The 22,616-nt window shown below is 46.9% G+C and overlaps 1 protein-coding gene across 1 annotated transcript; it reads right to left on the reverse strand.

The window, feature by feature from the left end:
• Window positions 1–241: 241 nt before the first annotated feature.
• On the reverse strand, window positions 242–22,227 carry DAO (D-amino acid oxidase). The gene is made up of 11 exons (XM_077160109.1): window positions 22,117–22,227; window positions 17,164–17,366; window positions 16,060–16,174; window positions 13,911–13,987; window positions 13,102–13,167; window positions 11,032–11,086; window positions 9,364–9,468; window positions 8,498–8,580; window positions 6,785–6,902; window positions 6,061–6,159; window positions 242–4,819 (listed from the first exon to the last, which is right to left on the reverse strand). Exons 2-11 carry the CDS (start codon window positions 17,355–17,357, stop codon window positions 4,688–4,690), a joined length of 1,044 nt encoding a protein of 347 aa, XP_077016224.1. The 5' UTR covers window positions 17,358–17,366; window positions 22,117–22,227; the 3' UTR covers window positions 242–4,687.
• Between the last annotated feature and the right edge of the window lie 389 nt (window positions 22,228–22,616).

Raw genomic sequence — 22,616 nt, forward strand, 5'->3', positions numbered from 1 at the left:
AGCCTTGAGCTGAAGATGCTTTGTATCTAATTTTGAACTATCCAAAAGCTCCAATTCCATTAATGGAAATGTCATCTGTTTCTCTCGGTGTTGGGAAAGATTTCTGAAAACAGCAAGAGATGTGAATGTAACCAAGGTTATATAGTTTCTTTCTTTCCCTTACTTCAAGTATTCTCAGGATCACAGAAATGACCCTGATGGTTTTGACAATGAAGTGAAAGAGTCTCTTAGGGATCAACTCTGAAATAAATGTGGAATTAATTATCTTTTAATAATGGTAATCAACAGAAAGCCTTGAATGAGGAGAGCACAGGTCCCCCTTGGTGTCTACTATTAAACATCAAAGGACCGGAATACCTACAGCAGCAAGTAGCAGTAAACCCAGTCAATAGTGGCTTAAACCATTAAAATATTGGTTGTTAATTTAACCAGAAGCCTGGAGTCAGGCAATTCCATGGATGGTTCAGCAGCCCAGTGACGTCATCATGGACCCAGCTTCTTTTTGTCTTTCTCCTCTGCCATCCTCTGCATGTTGGCCATTCAACCCTATGCATGAAACCTCCTGGCCTCAAGATGGCTGCCAAAGTGCCAGGCATCAGATTTATTTTCTAAGAAGGTAGAATGGGGAAGGAGTCATCACAAAACATTTTCTTTCCTTCTATTATTTGGGGTTGGGAGGGGAAGTCCTCCGGCAGATTCACCATTGACTCAGACCTGTATCACAGGTCAGCCCCACCCCAGACCAATCACTGGCAGAAGGAATTAGCAAGACTAGCTTAGATCAATTATAAGTCATTCTTGAGGACTGACTCCTAAGAGATACCTGATATACAAAATTGGGGTTCTGTTAGCACAGAAGGAGGGTGATGGCTGTTGGATAGGCAGTGGTTGAAAAGATCCTTGCCGTGGACGTATTGGTCCCAGAGTTCTGTTCAAAGTCATTTTAGTTGCAAGGAAGAGAAATTTTGTTCAGGCCAACTCAATTCAAGTAGAGGCTTAATATCAAGACTGTGTTCGGCAGTTAATTTCCTGCTTGGGACAGCCAAGCAATATACATGAGTGAAACCAGGAAGCTGTAACTTAAAGCAGCAGGAAGGGGTGAGGACTGTGGCAAAATCAGAAGGACAGGCCTGCCCAAAGGGGCCACTACTCAGCTCCAGCTGAATTTCTTGCTATATGGGTCTGATGCGGCCAGACCTTCCGATTTTCAAGACAGAAATCTAAATTTTTATGGGAACCCTCTCAATTGTATTTGACAATCATTTGTCATTTGTTTGTCATATATTAGCCCGACAAAATTCATCTGCAAGCCACGTGTGGTTGATGGACTTCCAGCTTGCAGCCTCCGAAAGATTAGAGAGATCTGGCTTCCCACAATGGAATAGGAAACTGGGGAGCCCTCAGGGTCCAGGGCAGTGCCCTCTTTGGGATCTGGGGTCCTGTTTCTGTTCCTCTCTGCAGACTGGCTTCCTTCTGCATCCTCATGGATGCGGCTCTCTCACAGCCATACAGATGGCTTTGGCTCACCGTGGCCCTATGGCCTTAGAACTCAGCTGTGCGAACATGTTTCTCAGCTTTTCGGTGTCCCGCTTCTAAAATTCTCAAGAGAAGAAGCTGATGGACCCAGTTTGGTGTTGGTTTCCTCCAGGTCCAGTTAAGTTGGGCCAGGGAGTGCTGGAGTCAAAGAGGTACTGGTGTGATGTCTTAGGTCTGCCCTTTCAGTAAGATGGCCCGGGCAATTTGTGTGATGTCTGGAACCCACAGCAACATAAATATATACTCTCAGATCTGTTCATCACAACTCTCCATTATGGGCCACGTCACGTCACATGGTAAGTACGCAGGCCATATGCATGTGCCGGCATGGTATTCAAGACTGAGCGTGCACAGAGTAAATCTTCACATACTGACAGTGTAGTGGGGGCGGGGGGGGCAGGCATAAACAGATCAGTGCAATGAAGTGTTGTGTGAGCACAAAGGGATGCCTATAGAGACTTGTAGGATGCATGGGTCTAAGCATCCCAAAGTGCCCCTGATTCCTTAATGGTTTCAGTCAGGTTTTTGTGACAGGTGTTACTTTATGGTATTCTAATTCTTTGACATGTGAACATCCATAAACATTATAAATAATCGTGGAAGATTATTTGGCGAATCGCTTCAAAAAAACCCTCTTCCCATGATGCCAGAGAACAGAGTGCTTCCTAAATTCATTAATTTAAGAAAACAATTCCATTCACAACCGCATCAGAAAGAATAGAAGACTTTGGAATAAATTTAACAAAAAGTACGAGACAAAAAATGCAGAAAGAAATCAGGGAAGACCTAAATAAATGGAAGGGTATTCCATGTTCATGGGTGGGAAGCCTTAACACTGTTAACATGTCAAAACTCCTCAAACTGATCTACAGATTCAATACATTTCCTTTCGAAATGCCAGCTGGCTTTTTTTTTTTTTTTTGCAGAAATTGGCAAGCTGATCCTGAAATTCACATGGAAATGCAAAGGACCTAGAACAGCTGAAAAAATCTGGAAAAAGAACAGCATTGGAGGACTCACACTTCCTGATTTTAAAACTTGATGAAAACCTAAAGTAATCAAGACGGCGCAGTACTGGTATAAAGACAGACATATAGAACAATGGAATAGAATTGAGAGCCCAGAAATAAACCTGTACATTGATGGTCATTTGATTTTCAACAAAGGTGCCAAGACAATTCAATCGGAAAAGAATAGTCTTTTCTGAATGCCAAGCTGACAACAAATCATTAAAAATATGGTTGTCTTAAAGCAAGGATGAGTGTTAGGTAAGGGAAAGCAGAGGAAGGAGTCGTAAAATCTTCTGCAGAGCCACGTGTGTTGCAAAATTCCCCTATGCCCTTTGAATTCTGAATTTTAGGGCAGAGTTGAGAGGAAGCCACATTTCAAAGAGATTCTTACCATTTCCAAAAAGAACAGGAGGTCACTGTAGGTCTGAAAGTGGACTTTCTCTCGGCCCCATATGATTTTATGAGTTCACTGTGTCCTGAGACCGAAAGGGTTCTTGCTAACAATTAACCTTGACCAGTAGGGGTCACTCTCCCTGGAGAATGTCAGGTAGGGTAAAGAAATCATTTTGGTCACAAGGTAACACTGTGTCGCAAGCCAAGGACCAGGAAATACCCCGACTCCGGGGAGTCTGGTGAGAGTTCCCTATTCTTGGCCCAAATGGGGCTTTGAGGAGGAGAGAGCAAGTTCCTTTTCACTGTGCTTGCAGAGAAGGTTGGGAAAGAGGCCCAACTGATTCCTTCGAAGCTGAGTATTTCCCACCCAGTTTGGGACTCAGTGTTGTGCAGCGGTTGCCAGTGGGGCACTGGAATCCTATCATTTCTAGTCCTTGGATCTCCGTTCTACCCCTTCCTAACTCTTGCCCTCTGGCTGTCTCTCTGTGCCTCGGTGAAATTGAGATAATAGCTACCTTGGGGGCTTTTGTGAGGGTTAATGAGATATGCATGCAAGAGTGTCACGCAGAGCCTGGCACCCAGGAAGAACGCAATAAATGTTCAGTACTATAATAATAATAATTACTATTATAATTATTACAATTATTACTATTGTTCTCCGGACAGTATCCTTTAAGATCTTGGCTCTCTCGTCAGACTTAGCTTAGAGCCAGCCAGCATCCCAGCAAATGCTTCATGAAAAAGCCATCAGATGAAATGGCATGGGCAAGGCATGGCATGGAGCAGGGCAGGGGAGACCTCTTCACAGCCCATTGGGTACCTCTGCCCAAGATGCATGAAACGCTTTAGGTTCTGGCCTTCCGCAGAAATCCAGATGGGATGGGAATATGGAAGTGTCTTCTAAGCTTATTTAAGACTTTTGAAAACATGTGGGAGTCTAATGACCAGCTTAGAACCAGAAGATCAGAGATGTTAACTCGTGCCTCATAGGCAAGGAGTATGTTTGGTAAGTTTAGTTCTCTGTAAAGGGCTCCTTGTAGGATTAGCCCTCCAGAGGCCCCTCCTTAATGGTTCTGTAGTGCCCACTGGGGCCACTTAGTGAGCAGTTGATGCCAGCTGGACTCCTGGACATGGACGAGGCACCAGTTCATATGTTACCAGTTCAATGCCTCTTCTGCCCCGTCCACACTCCAGTTCTACATAGAACTGCCTCTAACATAGTCTGTTACAGCATTTCCTAAAGTGTGTTCCTGTGGCAACATTGGTGCACCTAGCAAAATCTTTTCATAGCCAGACTGGTTTAGGCAGCACTGGGTTAAATGACGTTAGCTAGGTGTCTTTGCTGCAGGACTTTTCAGAACCTTGAATATGTTCATGTAACTTGTCAAGTTACTCAGCCTCAACTATTCTGTTTTCTGTGGCTCTGGGCAATTTGCCTCTTTGATTTTCTGAGCTCTCCTTCCTTCTGAGGTCTCATGGAGTTAGAGCCCCCACTTGTTCTTCATGTCAGACCTGGCTGGGGTGTGGTCCATTCCAGAGAGAATGGAGGGTCCTTGGGGATCAGAGGAGACCCCAGACTCTGCTCCATAAATTGACCTCATGGTTTCCTCTCACCTCATACTTCTTGCATAAAGGAGCTGGGGAGTGGATTGGAGGTTAAGTGACAGCTTATAGAGGTGCACCCTGATTGATTAGCTGGCCAAGAGGAGTGAGGAATCTCTGTGGGGTGGTTGCATTCACTGAAGTCTTCAGAGATGGGACGGCGGCATTCTGGACAACTTCCTTTCCTCCAGGATTTTCCCAAAGAGCCTGGCTGCCTCCAGGGCACAGCCCCAGTGGATGGTAAGTCCGTAGCCCCCATGGCCATAGTTGTGGATGACCTGTGAGAGGCAAGACAGAAGGGAACCAGGTCACTGGGGGACGGTGGGGAAGGGGAGAAAGTAGCTTATCTGCTCTGGGAGACTTAGAAGCTTCCTGAGAGTCCTGGGTAAAGCCAGATTCCACCCTGAGTTTCTCTCAGTACTCTGGTGGGATGGTGGGGCTCCCAGGAACAGCAGTAAGGGGGGACTGTTTGGGGGCTGGATGACAGTAACCTTGAGTTTTCTCTTTTGCTAAGGAGATAGACCGTGGTAGAATACCCAGCCTAGGAAAAGTAGAATCATGTCTAGAACCGAGGTCAGAGATTTCCCCCACATTGCATTATTTGGAGTTCCCCAAATCACTTTCCTCGTTCCCAGTCTACTCCAAGCAGATGAACTTTCTGTGCTAATAGGTGGACCCTTCTGCCCACCTTAGGAGAGGTAGGGGGACTGTATGGGTATACTCTGGTTAATGTGTTAATTCTCCCTGAGGACAAGGGCAAGATTTCTGAAGGCTTTTTCAAAACCCCCCATCAGCAGGAAGTTAAACACCATATGTAACTCCCCATTACTGACCCCTCTGTACACACACACACACACCCCCCATATATCTACTTACACCTGGACTCAGGGAGGAAGAGTGACCTTTCCTAATGGGAACCCAGCCACCACCCATGCAGGTCAGTCCCTTCAACCTGGGATAACTGCCATGGTTTCATCAAGCCCAGTTCCTAATCCAGAGAGATGATGGGGCAGCCACAAAATAGGTATCCAGGAAATGGCTTTGGAGTCAGCAAGAACAGGGTTAAAATTACATCCCAGCCCTGCCCCTCAGCAAAGTTCTGACTTGGACAAGTGACTACCTCTTGGAGCCCTAGTGTGCTCATCTGAAGCATGGGGAGAATAGTCCCTACCCCAGAGAGCTACAGGGGAGAATCAACAAGGGAATGTCAAAAGTGAGAGTCAATAAAAATGTCATGGGTTTGCTGCAGCTTCTCTGGGAAAAATTAAATGCTCAGAAAGTACCTGTTGTCCTTCTACTCAACCACAGGCTTTAGCAAACCAAGGCACTTCTTCTCTGTGACCTTGAGCGGGTCCTTTTCCATCATTGTTTTCAATGTCCCCATATATAGAAGAGAGGCTATTGGCCATCACTACCCCTGCCTGCTAGGGAGGCACAGCTGTTCCATGTTAATGTCAAGGACATCTAAGGAGTGGGGGGTGGGGGATCAGGCATTGCTTTCCTTGCCAGGAGAGCATACCTCTATGTTTAAAGGTCCAAAGTGGAGTTGTTCTCTTTCTAGCCGAATCTGGGGGCGTACTGGCCGAAAGCCACTCCATTCACCAATAATTTTTGCATCCTGGAAAGAAAAGTGTTAGCAACTCATCTCTGGGTTTTTTGCTTCTTTTTTTTTTTTGCTGCTGCCATTTTCAGGGAGGAAGTTAGCTGTAGGCGTCTCATTACCATCATGGCCAACAACATCACCATCACATGTTTATTTGTTTATCACCACTACCATTTTCACCATCCTTATCAATGACCGATCTATCTTCATCAACCACCACCATAACACGAACAGAGGTCACCACCCCATCACCATCATCATCACCATCCTCAATGTTTCCATTGCCATCAACACCAACCACCACTTCCACCCCTACCCTCATCACTATCACCATTATCATCAGTCCAGAAGACAAATGTGAAAACAGAGATTTCTACCATAAATACATCTGCTCCTTGTGAAGTCAGACTAAGGTGTTTCTGGGATGTCACTTCAGGACAGAGCAACTCTTAGTCATGGCCAGGTAGGTTTCATCAGCCCACAGTAGGGTTTCCCCTGTACAATGTCAAATTCTGGTGTATTCCACAGTCCCTGGCTGGAATGAACTTGTTCCAGTGGTGGTATCTTCCCATCGTCAAGTGTCCTCATGACCAAGCTGCCAGCACCTTGGTCTAGGGTACGAGATGCCTCTCCAGCTTACCTTCAGTGTGGGCTCCAGGCTGCAGCAGCCTTTCCAAATGGTGTTGTGGTCCTGGATATTGTTTATCTCACTCCAGTTCCCCAGCTGGAAGATCCCTCCAAGAGTCACTCCGTGGATTCTAGAGAAACACGAAGAGGATCGAGGCTGAAGGAACACAAAGCCTTTGAGAAGAATGAGGATAGTCACCATGCTCACCCTCACCACCATCTACTCCCAAATCACCACTGCCATCAGCATTGTCATCCCTGCCAGTACCATCATCACCACCGCCACTGCCATCGACACCTCCATCAACACCAATGGCCATCCCTACCACCAGGAACATTCACATCGAGATTGCCATGTCCCCTTCCTGGCAACGTGGGACAGAAATCCTAGAATGAGCTGGGACCCAGCATCAAGGGATTGAGAAAACCTTCTCAACCAAAAGGGGGAAGAGCTAAATGAGACAAAGTGTCAATGGCTGAGAGATTCCAAACAGAGTCGAGAGGTTATCCTGGAGGTTATTCTTACGCATTAAGTAGATGTCACCTTGTTAGTCAAGATGTAATGGAGAGGCTGGAGGGAACTGCCTGAAAATGTAGAGCTGTGTTCCAGTAGCCATGTTTCTTGATGATGATTGAATAATGATAAAACTTTCACAATGTGACTGTGTGATTGTGAAAACCTTGTGTCTGATGCTCCTTTTATCTACTTTATCAACAGACAAGTAAAACAAATGGAATAACAATAAATAATAGGGGGAACAAATGTTAAAATAAATTTAGATCGAAATGCTAGTGATCAATGAAAGGGAGGGGTAAGGGGTATGGTATGTATGAATTTTTTTCTGTTTTCTTTTTATTTCTTTTTCTGAATAGATTCAAATGTTATAAGAAATGACCATGATGATGAATATGCAACTATGTGATGATATGATGAATCACTGATTATACATATAGAACAGAATGATCATAATAAAAAAATTTAAAAAAAAGATTGTCATGTCCATCAACATCAACTCTTTGACCACCTTCCCTCCTGCCTTTCACATGTCACCACCAACAACCTCAATCAGCATTTCCACCAGCGCCATGAACATTGCCATTGCCACTGGCATCTCTGCCATCCCATTAACACCGTCACTGCTCGTGTCAGCTCCATCAGCATCAACTACCGTCCCACTCCCAACTACCACCATCATCGACACAGACCCCACGTCAGCTGCCACACTGGGTCTCCACCACCGTCAGCATTGCCCCTCTACCATCCTTACCCCAGTCACGGCACCCATCGGCATTGTCTTCCCCACCAATAGCGATACCATCTCCACTACCGCACTCCTGTAACCAACCATACTGGCATTCCATCACCACCACCATCTTCACTGACATCATCACCTCCACGTCACCATCACCGTCGGCAGGCTCAGTGACCATTCCTAGCACCACCCCATGATGGCCATTCACTCCAGCTCTAGTGTCACTGCCATCACCTCTACCGCTGCTGTCTCCAGTGTTAGCGCCGCTGCCATCCAATAACATGTTCTCAAAGGCAGAGCCTGGTCAAGGCTGAGTTCGGCCTCCCCAGGGATTTAATGCAGAAACTCACCCACAAAATATTGAAAGAGAAAAAAACCCAAGGGCCTGGGCAAGGGGCCCAGGGAGGGCAACAGGGGCATCAAGAGGGCATGGGGGTACTCCCTTTTCTGCCCTAGGACAGCCAGCATTTTACCCAGGGATGATGTACGGGGACTTGTAGATGCCACTCTCTGGGTCATGGGTGATAACGAAGTGCTTCATCCAAGGAGCATCAACCTGTTGATTCAGGACAGAGAGGTCATGTTAGGGGAGTTGGGCCCCTGGGCACCCCCTGTCCTGGCTCTGCTCCGTGACTGCATGTTCCAGATTCCTTAGCCCTCCCAAGACCTTCCTGCCCCATGTCTGTAGCTGGCTGCTTGCCCCTTGCAAGGAAGGGCCTTCTCAATTCAGAAACACCCCTGCTCCCTGAAGCATCACACATTCTCACCTGCATGTCTAGGAAAGCTCTAGCACACAGGTGTAAACACTTATACACACCCACACCAGGAACATACGTGCTCACTTACACACACAAACACATACACACATGCACACCCGTGAACGCACACATGTACCCTTACATATGCACACGTATATACATGTGCTCACATGTAGGCACAGACCCACATGCATGTACACATATGTAGAGAGAGGCGGAGGGGAACAACGGTGACACACGAGCTCTCAGGCCAGCTGACCTCGGTTCTAATCCCACCTCCACTATTGACTACTGCCTGAATGTGTGCAAGTTACTTAACTCCTCTGTGCCTCAGTTTCCTCATCTGTAAGGTAAAGTGGTCATAACAACCCCCCAAAGAGAAAACTGGGGGCGTTGTGTTGGTCCTTCTTGTTTCTTTAACATGTCAATCTTCCAAAGTCTGGGTGGGGGGACAGGAGGGAGTCTTCTGATAGACATTCCTGCCCTGTCTGCTATCTTTGGGGATGAAATAAGCATGCAGCAACAAACTTCCTGCCCACAAAGGCTTACACACTCCTCCCCGCCCCCCAACTAGGACTCACCTTAATGATCTGTCCCCGGCCTGGCTGCAGCAAGGGGTCCGGCTGCAGCGCCCCAGCCCACACCCCTGTGCAGTTGATAATCACATCTGCGCCGCCTCTTGCCACCTGGCAGCAACCAACAGGGCAGGTAGGGGGGCAGGAGGTGAGGAAACTGGCCTCCCTTGTGCCTTCCCTCCCCACCCCCATTCTCCCACCCCGTGGCTCTCTGCTTCCCGTGGAACAGTGGGGAGGGGTCTCAACAAGAAATTATAGGGGTCTGGCTCCAAATCTCCGCTCTAACTCAGCTCTGCGATTTACCCTCTTGTGACCTCAGAAAAGCCCCTTCTCCTCCCTGAATCTCAGCTCTCTCAGCTATCAAGTGAGGCTGGTAAAGCTGTTCACAGGCTGTTGGGAAGATCCAATGAGCCCCCTGGATATAAAAGTGCCGGGAAAGGGGTATTGTGGAAGGGTCAGTGTCGTTAGTTAGGGGAGACCTTCCAGAAGAGGTCAGAAAGGAGAGCTCGTTCTCTTCCTCCTTCTGGTTATTATCTTCCTTCTCTTGCCTTCTACTCTGCCAAGACGTTTGCAGAAGGAGCGGTGGAGCCCCTAGCTCTGTGCAAGCATGGAATACGCGGTGATTCCAGCAAGGAGCGTGTCGGGGGCCTAAACTCCCCAGCGCAGCCCGTGACGCCCTTCGAAGGTCAGTGATGGGGCGCACATATCACAACGCAGTATTATTATTTAAGAATCAGTGTCTAAACAGTAAGTGCTGTGTAGTGCAGGAAAAAAAAACACCCCGGATTCAAGCTTCAGTTCTGCCATGTATCAGTTTTATGCCCTGGGATGAATCATTGAATTTGTCTAAGCTTCATTTTCTACTGCTGTGAAAAACAGCTTTAACTGCCTACCTAAGAATGATTTTTAGAATTAGAAATGCATGATTATAAAGCATCGAGCACCGTACCCTGATGAATGATGGGTGTTCAGTAAATGGTAAGAATTTAAAAAAAAATAAAAGGAGTCAGTGTCTGCTACAGTGAACTCTTAGCTCCTTGAAAACAAGGACTGTGTCTAAATCAACCAAGTATCAAGTACCCATCGGGGCCTAATGGAGCAGGTACTTTTTACATGATACCAGTCGCTGCAAGGACTGAGCGTTTTTCACGTGCTGAGCATTATTCTGGGTGCTGGGATTGAATGGAACAATACAGAAAAGCTCTTGGTGCCCAGCAATGCCTGACCCTGGTTGCTGCTGTTTCCATCCCTGCTGGGGGATGCTGCTACTCTGGGGAGCCAAGTCAGCTGAGGGCCTGGACTCTGCAGAAGCATCAACCCAGGTGTCAGTAGGAAGCAACAATCCGTCCAGAACGTGCGAGTGGGGATACGGCTGACACTGGGAAGAGGCAAGCATCTGTCTCATCCTAAACCTGTTTGAGGCTTAGATACACACCATCCCCTAATGGCCACTAGATCCCAAGGTCCCTCCACCCCCACCACCAAGGTCAATGCAGAGGCCTCCTCCTTCCGAACATCAGAGGGTTCCCGGGATTGAGAGAAAGCCCCGAGCCTGGGACAGGCCTAAGGGGGACCCTGGGAGCCTAAGGAGGGGAACCCAAACCCAGCCTCAGGAAGCAGAGACCTCCCTTCTCCTCCCTCTCGGATCTATCCCCTTTCAGCCCTGCAGCTCACCTCCTCGAAAGACTCCACCTTCCGCTGGAAGAATTTCACTCCCCTTTCCGTTAACCTGGGATGATCAGACATGTCAAAAAGCCTGGTATCCAGTTCTCTGCCCCAACTTTCTCCCTCTAAGAGGATGTCATGGGGGGTGGGGAAGGATTCCCAAAGAACCTTCTGCGGCCGCTAGTCCTGCAGGGCGCTCCTTGAGAAAAAGGCTGTGTGGTCAGATCAGCGCAAGAACAGCGGGCAGCATGAGTGGTACCGGGAGACCTGAGATGGCCCAAGCCCCTCATTAGGCAGATGGGGTGAGAGAGGGTCTCAAGGGAGGTGCTTAAGGTCATAGAGTGAGTTGATGATAGAGCTGGGGCTCCAACCCGGGTCTCTTAGCTCCCAAGGCTTCCCGCCACCACCACATTTCCTTGTGATATCAAGGGAAGGGATGCAGGGGGGAGGAGGGGCAGGGTCCGACCAAGCTCGGATGCTCCTTTGTCAGAAGCAGGGCTTGAGGAGGGAGGTGGGTTTTCTACCACCAGAGGAAAAGGAGAAACATCAAAAGGGCAGGAAATAAACCATGTAAACACTGAAGCATAACCCCAGGACTATTTCACCCTCAAGATGGAAAAGAAAAACAGGAGCACTCTTTCCTGGAAGAGGGTAGACAGAAGTCACAAGTGTCCCAAGATCCCAAATAACTATGCCTTAGAACAACAGTTTCCCCCAAAGCTGGTGGGTAATTACAGTCACTCCTGGAGCTTCCTGAAGGAGAAATTCCTGAGACACCCCAGAAGATATGATTCAGTGGGCTTATGTGGGGTCCTGAAATTTATGTTTTTAAAAACTTTCCCAGTTCATTTGATAAAGGCCACTATCCATTTCAAATTGTTAAAAAGCTTTATTCATAAGAGATATATAGGAAATTTATGGAATCTTCCTTAGTATGGACATATGTGAATATAAATATGAATGTATCTCTTAAGTTAATATTCGCTTAATGTGGAACACTACAAGATTCCTATTAAAGTTAGGAACAAGGCATAGGTATTCATTATCACCTGTATTCGTTAGCATTGTTCTGAAGAAACTGGCCAAAGCAGTTAGACAAGAAAAAAATGTGGAATAAAAATAAAAGACAACTTATGTGTTTGCAGATGATGTAATTATATCTAGAAAAGTGAAGCGTATCCATTTATAACTATAACACAAACATTCAGGGATTTTAGTGAGGTTGTTAAATAACCATCACATGTTAAAATCTATCCAGGTAGTCTCTCGTCTCTCTCACCTCTGTCTTTGCAAGAGTGCCCAAATGTTCTCTCACATGTGTTCTCAGTAAATTTTCTGCCTGCTTACTCTATGCTGTGCAGTGCCCTTGAATTCTTTCTTGTTGCGTGGCCAAGTACCTAGGAAGACGAATCTGGCAACAGTAAGATCACCTCTTCACGTTGTTTCTCTGTCTAGGGGAAGCATGGAACCTCTGTGCTTTATGAGCTGGGACAAGGGTGATCAGAATCCCAATATTCTCATCAGTATCATGTGCAAGGTAGAGCCTCCATTCCATGAGTAGGGGCTGGAAAGGAAGAACCCCCCTGCCATTCAGCTGTACTCTCCTGGAATGCAACTATAACTGGGGGTAGCATAAAAGAAATGCTGACATATTTGCCCCTTCGCGGAAGAGAGCCCTCCAACATGAACCCTGTGTTGTTCACTGCAAGAGTTTGGAGTAGAGTTTCTGTCTCATTGAGCTGGGAGAGCAGTGGGAGGGAATGGGTCTTGGTTCAAATACCCCAGACTCTTACTGCTCTTAATGAGACTTAGTAGATGTTATTGAATAAATGTTTTATCATTTGCTGTAAAAAAAAAAAAAAAAAAAAAAAGTCTAGCCAGGTGATTCTTATGTCCAGCCAGGTGTAGGAGACATGGTCTTACTGCATCGTGGCGTTCAGGCCGAGGATAGATCCCACCAGCTTAAGAATTTTAGTCAATTTTGGGGGTTGGTCAATACAGAGAGGGATCTCATGACTGATCTCCTACAACCTTGGCCCCCAGGAGATGCCTTCCTCAAGCTGAAGCTTAAAAACTCACCTTTCAGTCAGCCACTGCAGATAGCTTTTCCCTTCCAGGATCAGGCTTGTGTTGAACCAGCCATAGCTAAAGTCACCGCAGGCAAAAGGTAGGAATAAACTATCAGAATCAGAGCTAAATTTGAAGGCTGTCAAATGGATTGGGACCAGTCTTGCCCTTTGGACTCCCAAAGATTAGAGCTAGGACCGCTGTGGGAAATCCTATGGGGAAGTTTTCAGCTGAATGCAAGGAAATATTTTCTATGAAACAAAGCCATTCCTAACCTTGGGAAGTGCAAGTAGAGACTGGATGTATATTTGTAAAGGGGATTCAGGCATGGGGTGGGTGAGGAGAGGACCAAAGAGACATCAGGCTGCAGGGAAAAGAAGAGACAGTTTTGGAGTCACACAGACTTGGTTGGAATCTTAACTTGGCCATTTGGTTATAGGAACTTGGGAAGTCATTTAACCTCTCTGAAGCTCAGTTTCTTATCTATAAATAGGATCGTCGTATGTATGGCCTAAGGTTTGGGGAATGAGAAACAGTGCTTGCACATACAAGAGATTGAATAAATGGCAGCTATTATAATTATCATTTGATGACTTTTGGGTCCCTTCAGATTCTGAGATTCTATGGTTCCATATCCCCTCCCACCCCCACTTATTCCCAGTTTGAATGGGTGGGTGGCCTCTCTAAAGAAGACCAGGGGGCTAAGGGCTCTAGGCCAGGAAAGGGATGGGAAATTTGGTGCCTCCATTCCCTGCTGCCATTTGGACAGATAAGTCTGAATTGTGGTATCTCAGCCCCTTTGCCAATGACAATATCCTTACCTGTAATCAGGGAATATGTCTAGCTCTCTGGGGGTCAACTTCCGGAATCCCAGAACTGTGTCCTTCCAAGAAGGGTCCTGCAGAGAAAGGAAGATGGGGCACAGGGATGGGTGAAAATCAACCATAAAAACAAAAACTTACATAATGCTTACTATGTATTAGATACTACTCCAAGCATTTCACATCTATCAATCCATTCCATCTTCATAAACTCATTCAAGTAGATACTATTCTTATCCCCATTTTACACATAGGCAAACTGAGGCTTAAAGAGGTTAAGTAACTTGCCTAAGGTCACACAGCCAGTAAATGGTGGAGCTGAGATTAGAACCCACCCAGTTGGGCTCCAGAGTCCATGTTCTTAACCACTGTACTATATTAAGGATAAGACTAAGAGTGAGGGTGAGTGATAAGTGAAGGTGAGAAATTGGGGGAAGAAAGGGTCAGAAAAACAGCATGGAGACCCCAGTTTCATCATTTACCACCATGAAAAAATAACTGAATGCTCTGAGACTCGGTTTTCTTGCTGTATTATAGAGTTAGTAGTCATCTCTTGATGCTGGTAAAAGCCTTTTAGCACAAGGTCTTACACCTACTAAATATGGAATAAACCATGGAGACTTAGCAATGAGCTGGCCCACCCTCACTGGGAAATCTGATCATACTCCCAAGGCCAGGCCATTTTTCTTAACACATTGGGCACCATGTGGTCACGGATGGCCCAGGTTCACATCCCAGCTCTGCTACTTCATAGCTGTGTGACCTTGGACAATCTCAATTCCCCTGAGCCTCAGTTTTCTCATCTGTAAAATGAAGATAATGATAGAAGTTCTTGGTTATTGCAAGAACTAAATGGATCACCAGGACAGGGCCTGGCACAAAATAAGTGCTTTAGAAGTTTTCTTGCTATGATTCATATTTTCTTCCATCTTGTTAAAAAGCCCTGTGACCTCCAAGGGCACACAAAACCTTTTGGCTTAAGCATCAAGTGCCCACCACTGTATATCAATCAAAAACTAGTTTCCTGCATTCATCGAAAGATGCTTTGGTCTCAGCCAATTTAATGATAAAACTTGAAACAAAAAAAAACAAATTTTTGTCTATTTTTTAAATGTAATTTTATTGAGATGTATTCACAAAGCATATAATCCATCCAAAGTATACAGTCAATGGCTCACAGTATTATCACATAGCTGTGTATTCATTGCCATGGTCAATTTTAGAGCATTTTCATTTTCCAGAAAAGAAATAAAAATAAAAAAAGAAAACCCAAAACATCCCATACCCCTTATCCTCTCCTATTATTGACCCTCAGTGTTGGTGTGGTACATTTGTGACTATTAAGATATTACTGATAACCACAGTCCGCAGTTTGCAATAGTTATATTTTTCCCATATATCCCTCTATTATTAACTTCTTTAAAACAAAAATAGAATTAAAAGTGAGCCTATTTCATAAGTGTCAATGGTTGAGAGATTCCAGAGTCGACAGGTTATCCTGGAGGCTATTCTTATGCATTAAGTAGATATCACCTTGTTGTTCAAGATGTAATGGAGAGGCTGGAGGGAACTGCCTGAAAATGTAGAGCTGTGTTCCAGTAGCCATGTTTCTCGAGGATGATTGAACAATGATATAGCTTTCAAAATGTGACTCTGTGATTGTGAAAACCTTGTGTCTGATGCTCCTTTTATCTACCTTGTCAACAGACGAGTAGAACATATGGAATAAAAATAAATAATAGGGGGAATAAATGTTAAATTTAGTTTGAAATGCTAGTGATCAATGAAAGGGAGGGGTTAGGGGTATGGTATGCATGAATATTTTTCTGTTTTCATTTTATTTCTTTTTCTGAATAGATGCAAATGTTCTGAGAAATGATCATGATGATGAATATACAACTATGTGATGATATTGTGAATTACTGATTATATATGTAGAACGGAATGATCAAAATAGGAACATTTGCGTTTGTTTGGGGTTTTTTTGGTATTTAAAAAAATAAAATTTAAAAATTAAAAAAAAAAAAAAGTGAGCCTATTTCAAACCCAGGAATCTGTTTTGTCTCTGAGGCTGAAAGCACCTTCCAGACTCTGGGCCCAGCCCTTGTCCAAGAACAAGGCTCTGTACCCGCAAGGATCCGTCACTCACCGGAACTGCTCCATGGAAGAGGTTGTAGCCTGAAATTAAGGCCAGGCCCATTTTCTCAGCATGGGGAGAATGGACGTGGCTCAGAAGATAGTCAAAGGTCTGCTGATTCCACTCCCTGGAAGGGGACATCCAGAGTCTCTGTCACCTAATACCCCCGGCTGGGCAGGAAAGCTCAGTGGGGCGGGTTGCATGGGGCTGTGATCACGAAGCTTCTACTTGTCTCTGGTGAGGACCTGTCCAAAGCCCAGAGATCTGCCATGTCCACTCCCACGAGACCCCGTGTTCCTACAAGCCTCCCAGTATTTCTCCATGAATGAGACAGAAAAGAGGAAGAACTAAAGGGGTTCCATCACAATGATTTGGAGCCCACCTCTGGCCTGAAGTCTTGAGTTTAATGAGGCGCTCATGAGTTTAAATGAAGGCTTTGACCTGGCTTTGGGGACTGTGAGCCACAGGGTTCAATGCAGGCATCACCGCACTTGCTGTTCCCAACCCCCTTTCCTCTCCACACAGCTCAGCTATGTTTCCTAGATTTCCTTGCAGTTACGGGATTGTGCTCCACAGAGGCCCTTAAAGGCTTCTTCCCCTGCTTGATCCTGCATATTCCTTTTGCATCTACTGACCATAAGAATGGTAACCTTGGAAGCCACGTAGGGAGGTGGTAGAGCTGTGAGATGGAAGGGGCCTGGGCTCCTGAGCAGACACACTGGATATGGAATAGGAGGGAGAAGGAAACTTCTGTTTAAAATGTTATTTGTGTGCGTGTTTATTTATGGAAGCCTCTGACTGTATCACAACGATCCTAACAATCTTTGTAACTTCTTTGATCAATCTGAATATTGATCCACCCACTTAGAAGTTTTCCAGATGCAGATTCATGGATGCATGTGGGGCTGATGGTCACCCAGTTTTGAGGAAGAGTGGAGACAAAGCTAGTACCTGCCACATAGTAGGGGCTTAATATTTACAGGTTCTTTAGTTTTGTCATGCCAGGTCAGACCTTCTGCAAGAGACTTGTTCTTGGTGACAGGAACCCTGAGGAGAGCACCCCCTCTGCAGACTCAACACCTTGGGCCCCCAGGCTACCCTCTGGACCTCACTCACGCCTCCTGTGGGCTGCTGTGGTCGGAGATGTAGGGCTGCCAGAGGCCGGCAGCAACATCGGTGGTGGTGAGAGGGGTGAAGCGGTCTGCGTAGACTGTCACGTCCAGTGGCTGCAGGACGGCATGGAAGCGCTCGTGGATGCAGAGGGCAGTGGACAGCCCAATGACCCCTGCGCCGATCACTACCACACGCATCTTACTGGCCTGCAGGGAAGAGGAGTCAAGGCCACCGTCATTGCTTCGTCGCCATCATCATCACCTGAGTGCCTAGAAAGTGCCAAACACTGCTAAGCCTTTCTAATATTTGATGCTTATAAAAACCCAGGAGGTAGGGATCGTCAGTGGCCCCACTTCACAGATGGAAAGACTGAGGCACAGAGAAGGAAAGCCACTTGCCCAAGGCCACACAGCTGGTAAGTAATGCAGCTTTCTCTGCTAGCCTCCCTGGACTCCCCCTCCCCAGGAAGAATATAAAAGGGGCTAGCAGTACACCTGGCCAGCTGCAGGCCGGGTAGTCTGGTGGATAGAGCAATGACTTCAAGTCTCAGGTCTCAGTGCTACCACTTACTGGCCAGTGACCTTGGTCAAGACGCTTCATGAGCCTCAACTTTGGTAAAATGGGAAAAATAACTCATATCTCGGAAGGTTCATGGAAAATTTAGCAAGAGGGCAAATTTAAAAACCTTAACCCAATGCCTGGTGCAAAATAAGTGACTTGCAGAGGATGCAAGGGTAGTTCAGTGGTAGAATTCTCGCCTGTCATGCGGGAGACCCAGGTTCGATTCTCGGCCCGTGCATTTCCCAAAACAAAGAAGCAAAAAAAGAAAGAAAGAAAAAAAACCCAAATAATTCAATAAACGGTGCTGCAATAATGGAATACTCACATGGAAAAGCATACAAAAATAAGTAAATGAGTGGCTTACTCACAGTCACAGCTCACCTACTGTGAGCCAGCCCTTGTGCCAGGTGTTCCACACGCATCATTTCATCTAGGTCTCCCTACATTTCCATGAGGTAGGGTGTTGCGCTCTTGCTCCCATTTAACATATGAGGAAGCTAAGGCTCGGAGAGGTGAAGCAACTTGCCCCAGGACACACAGCCAGTAAGTCGTCTTGCTGGGGTTTCATTTCAACGCACATAAATTCGACACCCATTCATTGCACACTTACTATGTGCCATGCTGGGGTGGACACAGTGTCCGGCCTCAGAAACCAGATCTTCCAGCATACCCCATCACAGCTGGCCTTGGGGTGCCCGGGCTGGCCAGCCCTTGAAGTTGAGAACGCCTAGCAGCTTTTGACCTTGAAGCCACTTGGGCCAGCCCAGCAGGGAAATGTTCTGCGGCTCCTGCTGAGGCCAAACAACAGGACTTTTTGTGCCTGGAAGGGCCAAATTCAACTTTCCCTCCTCTTGACTCACAACTCTCCTCCCACGGGACCTCGGCTCCTGGCAACTCGGGCCTGTGGCCCTGAACGGCAGGGCATTCTCAGTATGGCCTAGTTTTGTGAAGGGGGCACAAGGCTCCAGCTCACAAGAACTGGATACCATTGGGGTTTTGGCAGCCAAGTCGAGGACGGAACCGACAAACGGAAGGCGTAGTTTCCTCTGTGTGATTCTCCTTCCAGCCGCAGGCCTGGGCTTGGCAGACCTCCCCAGGGACCACTTGCAGCCCCCTCTCCTTCCCTCCCAGGCTTTGCCTCGGAGGACTCAATCTCCTCCTCTGTAAAATAGGGCTAAGTCCAATCTCACAAAGTTGTCACGAGGATTAAATGGCAATCTTGGAGAGAGATCCTGGCATGGTGCCTGGCACACAGCATGCCCTCAATAAACAATAGTCCCCGTTCCACCCCCAGCACCTTGAAAATAGCAGTGGGAGAAACATAGGATGTCACCAGAAGGAAAGAAGAGGAAGGGAGAGTCACGCCTGCCTTTTCTTTCGGCTTGCTGTTCGACCTTGGTTAAGTCACAGCCCCTCTCTGGGCCTTCTGATCCTGCCACCACATCAAGCTGTCTCTTCGGGGATGGAGATATACGTGGAAAGCTGACCACTTTTTGCTATAATGATACAAAGGCAGAGGAGTAGAAGGGCTTTCCTGCATTTTCCAAATCCTCTGTAATGCATCCAGGAGGCAGCATGGCATATGGAGGGGTAGTGTCAGCCCAGGCTGAGAGTTGAACATGCCCAAGCTCCCAGCCTGACTCTGGACACACCAGCTGCATGAACTCGTTTCAGCTAGGGTGACCTACCACTCAAGTTTGCCTGGGACTGAGGGTGTTCCCAGGATGCAGATCTTCAGTTCTAAAACCAGGAAGATCCTGGGCAAACTGGGATGGATTGGTCATCCTTACGAAGCTTAGTTTCCTCTTCTGTGAGCTCTTTGGGGCTAATGAAGTTCCCTGCTTCACAGTCTTCCCACCAAAATATTAGCTCCTAGGGCGCAGAGACTTTTATTTTGATCACTGCTCTTTCCCCAGGGCCTAGAATAGTGCCTGGCACACAGCAGGGGCTCGATGAATGAATGAATGAATGAATGGAGTCCTTATGAGGATCAAAAGAGAAAACGCAGGTAAAGTGCTTGAGGACTCCTGGATGACAGCAGTGATGGCTACTGTTCCCGCTTTAGAGATGATGGGCCTTGGCGTGAGCAAGCAAGGTCAGTTATCTGACGTCAAAACAAGAGTTGGGAGAAAGGATGGCATGCGAACCCAGCTCTGCCTTTTCAGGGGTCCGTGCTCTTTCTACAGTCTCACACTGCCGAGAATACCAGCAAGAGATTGAAAGGGAAAAAAATAGCTGCTTATATAATAGAAATGCGTGAGATGCAAGAAAGAGAGTGCTTTGAAATACTCTTTAAGAGACTTTGGGACAGAGAGAAGGCGGCTCCGAACCAAAGCAGGGCTGTTACGTGGCACATCTTCAAAACACAAGGCTGGTTGAGACCTGTGCCCAAGCCCGCGGTTAAGGTGGGGTGGCACATGCCATCTGAAGGGTATGTGGAAGGATTCACAGCACAGTGGCAACCTCCAACAACCCCTGGCCGGGATGAAGTGACAAGTACTCCACGGGACTCAACTTCTCCAGTGCGGGATACTTTAAATGAGCTAGATGCAATTATACAGAAGGGGAAACTGAGGCCCAGAGAAGGGGAGCAACTCAGCCCATCAAGCAGCTGTGATACGTTGTGGGGTCTTGAGATGAAAAATTCTCTGAAAAAGTCAGGAATATGGAGGCTGATCATAGGGTCGAGTCGGGAAAGAACTGGCAACATGGAAATAACAGTAACAGCTGCTTATTTTTTTTCCAACTGCAAGTATGTGTAGGTCATTGGGCTGAGAACATTACGTGCATTATGCAGTTTAGTCTTCCTAGAAACCCTTGGTGTTATTATTACACTCATTTTACAGATGAGTCAACCGAGGCTCAGACAAGTCAAGGTCATTGCCCAAGGTGTCCGACAAGGAAGTGACAGAGCTGGGAATCAAGCCCAGGCTGGCCTTACCAGCAAGTCCCTGTGCTTAAACACCAGGCTGTGTCGCTCCACCGAGAGTAAGGCACACCATTTGAGAAATCTGAAGGCATAACGCCAGTGATCAGAAATAGCCGATGTTTCAGTGCCCTGCCTGGCAATTTTTGTTGCATTGGTGGTGGGTACAGAATCTAAAAGGAAAAATGTGTATATCCTGGGGGAAAAAAAGCACTATATGAATCAAATTTGATATTAATTAGTGCACATGTGCGCGTGTGGTGAAGTGCAATATAAATGCATGAGGTTCTCATTAGAGGCAGGAGCAGATTGTAGGATGACAGCCCCGCCCCAGGTAAAATCATTCATGCCTGTGGACAATGAACCTTTGGAATCCTTGCATACAGCTCGGTGAAGTCAGCATCTTCTGGTTGTTGCTGATGTTTTTATTTGTGCTGCAGTTCTCTATCTTATGCCAATACCCCCAATCAAGCACACTTGGAGCGTGCATCCAGGAAGATGCAAACAATCTGGGTCTATTATATTTCTGTGTGTGTCTGTGTGTGTGTGTGTGTGTATAATTATAACGTCTGTGTAAACATACAGCAGGAAGGATAATAACAGATGTGGCCCCCTGCCACTTATCAGACCACATAGAGGTAGCACAGACATCATTTTACTTAATCCTTTCCACTGGCCTACGTGGTAAGGACCATTATCCTACAGAAGCAGGACTGAGGTTCAGAGAGGAGATGTCATTCTTCCAAGGTCACACAGCGGTGAGGCTTGAGCTCAGATTTGAACTGCTTCTGTCTGAGCTTTCTGTGCTGCCCCATAAAAATATTTAGGCAGTAAGTGCCGGCACTAAGTTGGCACTTTGACACTTCCCGTTGCCATTCAACCTCGTGTTTGCTTGCTTGTAACTTCTCCTGTCCTTTAGAAAGGAACTTGGGGGACTTATGCCTTTGCCTGCCACATGTGCATAGCAAAGAACATGAAATGCTTGTTCCCCCAAATCAATAAGTCACGGGTGAGCTATTTGGATCAACATAATCAGCTCTTCCAGATTGTACCATACGGCTACTTCTTATGAAGTTATTTTCAGAGCTGATCTTTAAAAAGGGACAGATTCTACAAAAGCTTGATAACTGAACCTGGTTATCAGGCCCCACACCCAAATAATAATAAGTACCATTTACTGAGTATTTGCTCCGTGACCGGTTCTGTGCACTTTGCATTCATCATCTCTTTTAATACCCAAATGAAACCTGTGAGAGGTGAGTCTATGTTTTAGACAAGGCTGAGGCTTAGAGAAGTGCTTATGTGCAGTTCCAGCCTGACTCCAAGGCCAGAGTCTCTGCTAGATGTTTTCCCTAAGCCTAGATCTGTCCTTTCCTCTGTCGCCTGCTCCAGGCTCTGATGTGACATGGGGAGGATGTTGAGTCCAGCTACCTCTCATCCCCCATCTCAAAGGTGCATCCGCCACTCACCTGAAGTGGTGAACTTCCGGAGAAAAGAGGCAGCCGGCGTGGTGCAGAGTCTTCTTTTCCGAGGGGAGGCTCCTAGTTCTGGGGCATTCTGTCCTCAGCCCTCTGCCCGCCAGCCAGGACTGGGACGCAGGGTCAAAGTCTGGAGCTATGGTTGGGGCACCGAGCGGAGAGGCGGGTCTCGGCACTGCCCAGCCCTCAGGGGGTGGCCGCCGGCCAGGCCTGGAGACCTCACGTCCTGCGGCTCCTGGGCTCTGAAAAGTTGCTTGACTTTTCTGGCTGATCCCGGGCCCTTGTGGACAGGCCTCGAGGGAGAGAGGGAGGGCGGGAGTTCTTGGAGGGGTGGTGGGTACAAGGAGGTCTGTCTCCCTGGCCAGCTGGAGCGTATCCTCTTTCTTCCCTCTTCCCGCTGCTCCTCTGGGGGAAGGGAAGGGACATTCCCTGGGCCACCGTGGGTCTGGTCTTCAGAATGGGGGTGGGCAGCCTGGCAGCCGCTGAGAAAG

This window comes from Tamandua tetradactyla, chromosome 5 (genome assembly GCF_023851605.1).
Source record: "Tamandua tetradactyla isolate mTamTet1 chromosome 5, mTamTet1.pri, whole genome shotgun sequence".
Lineage (NCBI taxonomy): Eukaryota > Metazoa > Chordata > Mammalia > Pilosa > Myrmecophagidae > Tamandua > Tamandua tetradactyla.